The following is a 6,494-nucleotide window of genomic DNA, read 5'->3' on the forward strand; positions in this document are numbered from 1 at the left end:
TCTTCCGACAGCCTTATTTTAAGTCAATTTTGTCAAGTATCCAAATCCAAGAGACTTAACGCATAGATGCTCCTATACTGAATACATTACTTTCTCATTAAGGATATTAAAAATACAGATCTACAACCAGGGAGACAAACATGGACAGCTATTTCATGACTATACATAAAACCTCTTACCATTCCAGCCTGATGCAAGAACCACATGAGATAATCCTCCTGAATGTCCACCAAGCTGGAAATCTCAGGGATATAAAACTTATCGTATTCTACATGTTTAACCTTCTGATTTACCTAGTGAAGAAAACAGATGACTTAAAATGTGAATATATTCAGCATTTTTCTTAGAACATGCAGGTTTGTTTCCATAAAATCAGTTATAGTGGTTTGCAAAAACAGGACCCAGAAAGTCTGGCAAAAAACACATGGTCCCTTATATTTTAGTACAAATGAAGAGGAATCAAGATAAGCCTCTTTTCAAATTATTTTAATTTCCTTTCCTCTTCACCTAGACTACCCAGCACCAACACAGTGGGAGCAGAAAGCATCAAGGGAAAGGTATTTGTGATGCCAAAGTGCACGTCGTCTGGTGGCTCAGCAGCAGCATTCTTTAGGGTAATTTTTTCCGAGTGTTTGAGACAAGACTAAACAATCTTCAAGTACCTTGAATTCAGGAAAACCACTAACATCTTCCCCACGTGGTGTCTTGGTGGACAGTGACACAGCTCACAAGCCAGGGCCATGACCACTCTGTCCCTGCCAACTGGCAAAGGGCAGACAAGACTGAATCATCTTGAGCAAACACAGGCCCAGGATTTCCTCTTACCTTGTGGAGTTTTTCCAGAAGTCTGAGAGCAGCTGTAATGTAGCTACTGAACAGGACTGGGATCAATAGCGTCTTCCTTCCACTGAGGAGGTAAACCACTGCACCTTTATAGAGGTCCACTAGCCTGAGGAAATATCTTGGGCACACTTGAGACCACCAGTTATCTGGAAAGCAGAGAAACATCAATATAAATCCTGAATTAAAGGCCAGAGTAATCCCTAAATACAGGGTTACAGCTGAAAATAGGGGAAGACACCTGACGATTGTCTCAAAAAATTTCCCCATTTCTGTCCTAACTGTAGCAACATGAAAGTGAGCAAAGAGTCAGCTAGATACCAGAAATTGAAAAGTTCTTCCCTTTCCACTCTTATACAACCACCCCAGTCACTACCCAGCCCCAATCCCTGATCAGTGTAACAGCCTGAATTAAAGGTTTTTCAACCTTCAATTCAAGATACAAGATACTTGAAACAGTATCCAAGATACTGTGATCTTGAGGGCAAACCATTCTGTCTCATGAGTGATAAGAAAGCAGTTGCCTGGACAATTCTCTGTAGCACCACAGACTTTTTCTAGCAGGTGTGAGAGCATGGCTTCTGGCACATGTGCACTAAAGGTCTGAACTCCTCCTCTTTAGAAAGGCTGATTTCTTTCTTGCCAAGGACAGGTAACCCTCACCTCTCCTCTGAAGGGACCCTGACTGTTAGCTTCATTGCTAGAACCAATCAACCTGCAAAATAAAAGCTGGAGCCTGGGAAACCATCATATCAACCGTTAGAAACAAACACCAAACACCAATTTATCCTCTCAAGTGTCAGCACAATAGGTTCTGACAGGTAAGAGTACAAGAATCCTTTACATTTCTGTAAAGCTCATTTAATCTTCATGATATACAAAATCTATGTTCAGAGGCATGCAAATTTATCTGAAACCGAGTCTCTGAACGTAGGTACACTAGATAGATAAAATAAATCAGATTAACCTCCCTAGTAGGTGTTCTTTGAAATGATATTTTACTTCTAAATTAAAACAATTCTTAACCTGAATTTTCTCTCTCATTTATTATCCACACCACCATAAAGTTTGTGATTCATATTATTGTAAGTACCCGTATCTTACCTGCATGGAACATCCTTCATTTCCTCAAAGTTCATGCTTAAAATTCAAATTTTATGTTTATAATTCTTTTATATGGGAACACATGTTTTGGGAGGAGGATTCCTTAAATCCTTTTGGTTCCCAGCTGCTTTTTAGAGGCAACTGCTTCATAAGACTATATCACAAATAATACCCAATTATCATTGCAGTCATTGTAACAGAATAGAAAAATTAAACCAACACAAAAGCATGACTGAAAAACCTACAGGCAACACTTTGTCTCCCAGTTGGATACTGAGAGGAACATGCATCTTAAATGCCAGCCTCTTACCAAGAACTTTACTGGGGTTGGTATCTAGGCGCAGAATAGCCATTGCTAGAGGAAGCGTTAACGTGATATAATACTTGGAGTCTTGGAAGGGTGGGAATTCAGGGAGAATCAGATAGATCCTCATTGCCTCGACATCCGGTGGTGAGCTGGACAGCTGAGGAATCAAAAAGCTTTCAAAGCTTTTCAGTATCTAGAGGAAAACAAGACAAAAGACAACAACTTATCCTGGGTGACAGAACACCTACAATGTAGATGAGTAAGAACTGATGAAATGGAGCACGCTCAGAATGGGTGGACTTAACAGCTTTTGCTGATGATCTTTTAAAAACACTCCTTAGGACAGGACTAAACTCTGATTTTTCTACAATGCGTAAGTGTTTGGATAGGTTTTTCCAGGGCTAGCTAAAGGTTAGTTAACCCCTCCTGCTAAGGTCACGCCCCTGTTTTAAAAGTCAAACCCAGAGTAAAAAAAGCTATAAAATCTATAGCTAAAAATGGCATAGGCAACATACATGATTTTATCCCACAGCTCTGCACTTGTGAAAGAAATCCTCTGAGTTAGAATAAATTATACAACCATAAAGTACTCAATTCCTGACAGGCAATAAATGAGCACATAGTCATTATTTAAAAGTATAACATATATAGAATTAATTTCAGCAGCCATTTCAAGTATTAAACACCATGAGTTAAAACTTGTTTTTAAAAACAAGTCTGAGAGACACGCTTTCAGAAGATGAAAGTCAGCCCAGGTCAACAGAGAAGTATCCATTGATACCATGAGCGACCTGGTCTGCACATTTGCAATACAATCCTTCCAAAAAAAGCTGCAGCTACTTGCATGTTACAGAGCAACAAAGCCTTTACTTCCCCTCTGAATACCCAAAACACCAGAAGTGCAATACCTGGTCTAGGAGAATGGAGTGCTGAGAGTTCATCAGCTTCTCAAACAGCACTCTGGTGGAGTTCAGATCAATCCCTGGGATCTTCGGACTGGTTTTAAAGTGTTCATCAATTCTTTAAAAAAAATTCCAGACAGATAGGCATAAGTTTAAGGAAGAGACACCATTACCTGTGTGCTGATGTGGCCCGAGAGAAGCAATGGAGCAATGACCTCTAGGGAATTAATCAGACTAGAAAATCAGAAGTTAGAATCTTCTTGCTAAAGACAAGATGAACAACTGTCCCTTCTGAACAACTCTGGGCCTTGGTGAGGGTTGGGATTCTTGAAGAGAAACACTTTATAGAAGTGTTTGATTTCCCCAGGACTCCTTCACTGACTTAAGAGCCTGCCTAGACAGGCCAGACTGCTTAAAAACCTACAAAATGTATCTTTCATATGTATCAGGATCCTCTGTGTTGTCTTCATAGACACTACTTTTACAGCCAAATCTGTTTAATTACACCCAGTAAGAAAGAGGAGGGTGATGCATGCAATGACAAGGGGACATCAGATGAGGGTTTTCAAAAGAAAACAGAGGAAGATATTCAGAGCAGATTTTTGGCAATTCCACGCACTGACTTTCTAAAACTAAACAGCAACCACAATCAAAACACAGCACAGTTGAGAACAGTCTTCACGCGGTCTTTAGTTGTAACAAAGATGTGCTGTCCTTTCTGTTGTGCTTGAAAGGTTGTAATTTACTCAGGCTACCTGTGTAAGAGGGATAATGAAGGCAAGCCTGCGGAGGACAATAGTTTGAACAGCCAGATCTAGCAACACTGGATGCCCAGGCCAGCAGGTACGTTACCTAGCTCAGTGTCTAGATCAGCATCTGAAGCAGAAGCCCTCAGCGCCACTGTCTGCAGTAAAGCTGCACATAAAACCTTGCAGTTGTTAGTAAAAAAAGGTCATTGCTACAATTCCATTGACCTCAAGGATCTCCCGAGTCTGTCACTACTCATCTAAGACTGTGCTGCATCTGTCACCTTGCTGGTGTGATTGTAATGACACGAGAAGCTAAATGTAGCCTGCTGTAGTAGAATGGCTATTTCCGTAACAGCCCAGGCACCAGGCTGGAAATAGCTCCTCCGAGTCACACTGCGGTACAGAGTGCTTCAGGCTGGGAGGTGCAGAGTAATATTGCAGCGTGCCCAGTCACACAGCCATGGAAAAGCTGCTTTTCCATCTCACCCTGTGTACCACAATGCTGTACTGCAAACAGGCCTGTATGGATACTGGGAGGATAGAAATAACCCTACTATATCAAGTGCATCGTGTGACATAAGGCTTCAATATAAAGGTACAAGGTTAAATCCAGCCTCACTTCAGTGTACGGTGGCTTCAAATTTTATCATTCATTTGGTCAAAGATTTTCTGTAAGAGTTAAGTCCTGCACAAGCCAGGACATCATTAAAGTGGAAGTGGAAGGAGAACTGCACTGGGGTGATGAAGCCATAAACTCCACTCATCTCCACGTTCAAAGGAGACATGGGACTACTTACAGAAACTCAACAACTTGGATACCTCAACAAATGTTTTAAACCAACATGACACAACTTTCCTGACGCAGTAACATGCCGCCTTGTCACAACACTAGAAACGAAACCATTGGATAAGCAGGAAAATGCAAGAATAATGAGTTAGTTGTTTTCTTTTTCAAGTTGCTCTTGGAAAATATTATTCAAAGATTACTCAGAGTAACTAAGGTTTTCTTCACCTCGTTACAGGTCATTTACTCATCACATCACCATAAAAAAATTCTCTTCCTCCTCATCTTATGCTGTTACCTCCCCAACCTTTACAGACACAGCCAACACAACCCTTCCCAACCCACAGCCTTTGACTCAGCTATGCATATTACATCCTTGTCATCACCTATTCTTGGTTACACCCATTTGAAACTCCTGCTTTTGTAGCAGGAGCACAAAACTTTCCACAACTGATGTCACCTAAAAGGAGAGTGCTTCCATGCTGCCCCAGATGTATTTTTCAAGAGCAGCCTATGTTCAAGTATACCTCCACAAATGGCAGCCCCCACCAGCTAGCTCAGCTGGCTAAGAGACTATTTGGATACCTGGCATCACTCATTTCCCTTAATGCCGTATTCCTATCCCTCTCTTTTAAAGACGTTGACATGTATTTCATAGGAACAAATAACAGTCATGTCAACTCCAAGGAATCTGTGCCGCTTACAGTACACTCACCGTGCACTTTCTTAGACCACTTGCCTTCCATACCCAGCTCTGACCACGCACCTCTTTTGTGGACACTCTCTGCCCCTGTCTCCTGTCTGATCAGAAAAATCAAATCCCACTGCAGCATTAAGTGAAGTAAAGGGATTCCAGTCTGCCTCAAGGGAAAGACACACCTCTGCAACTTTGCCACTTACTTCTTCTCCAAGAAGCTTCCATTCCAGCAGGCAGCTGAGGACAGTATCTGAACAACATGACTGTTTGCAGCAGGAAGACAAAAGAAAACAGAGATAGAGGTTATGAAAAGATGTCCCAGCAGGCCTCTTCAGCTCTCTTCCCTTCCTACTATGGGAAACAGTGTCAGGATCACCCCTTCAGAGGCACAGAGGGTAAGCGGTTCACTCAGGATCACATAACATCCCTCTTTGAAAGGAGGGATGTTAGCAGTGCCTCCTTTCCACCTATTCCGCCCTTCTCATGGCAGGCACACAGGGGAATGAATTTAAATCAGTCTGTTCACAAGTTCTTGCTGTTTTTCATGAACTCCAAGCACACACTGAAGGACAATTTTAAAATCCATTTCCCACCCACCACTTGCAATGTTCTGAGGCAGCCTCAAATTCCTCTGGTTTTGCTCAGCTCCAACCTGGCAGCCTTGTGACTCGCAACTGTCCTCCCCTTGGAAACAACCAAGAACCACACTTGAAAAGGCTGCTAAATTTCAAGTGAAAGCATGGCACGGAAGCCAACAAAATTATTTAAATAAAACTTTCAACAAAAGGCTTGTCCAGTGCCACAATACCTACTTGACAGAATTAGAACTGTTCTTTTCTAAAAGCCTTTGCCTCCAGACATCTATAGTTTCATCATTTATTAAACAGGTGTAACGTGTTTCATTTATGGTCCGGAAATCATCAGCAGGCAAGGAATTCTGTGAGAAGATACAGATTTCAGCAAAGACAAGGCTTGTAAAACAATTCCTTCTTATCCATAACCTGTTTTCTATATATAACTGATAGCTTCCTTAGTGTGGTCTCTGAACAGGTTTGGTTAGGAAGCTGTGCCATTACTAAAGTCCAAAAGGAAGGGCACGGAAAGGTATGAA

General features: G+C 41.6%; 1 protein-coding gene across 1 annotated transcript in view; it reads right to left on the minus strand.

Moving 5' to 3' along the window:
• LOC104165092 (probable E3 ubiquitin-protein ligase HERC3) overlaps positions 1-6,320 on the minus strand; it is a gene marked incomplete at both ends in the record, with an annotated part of 9,573 nt that extends 3,253 nt beyond the window's left edge. The window contains 6 exons of the mRNA XM_009704638.1: positions 180-293; positions 826-989; positions 2,255-2,444; positions 3,160-3,271; positions 5,587-5,646; positions 6,196-6,320. Of these exons, the coding sequence (XP_009702940.1) occupies positions 180-293; positions 826-989; positions 2,255-2,444; positions 3,160-3,271; positions 5,587-5,646; positions 6,196-6,320 (765 nt within the window). The remainder of the gene's footprint in view (positions 1-179; positions 294-825; positions 990-2,254; positions 2,445-3,159; positions 3,272-5,586; positions 5,647-6,195) is intronic.
• Between the last annotated feature and the right edge of the window lie 174 nt (positions 6,321-6,494).

This window comes from Cariama cristata, unplaced genomic scaffold (genome assembly GCF_000690535.1).
Source record: "Cariama cristata isolate BGI_N322 unplaced genomic scaffold, ASM69053v1 scaffold46227, whole genome shotgun sequence".
NCBI lineage: Eukaryota > Metazoa > Chordata > Aves > Cariamiformes > Cariamidae > Cariama > Cariama cristata.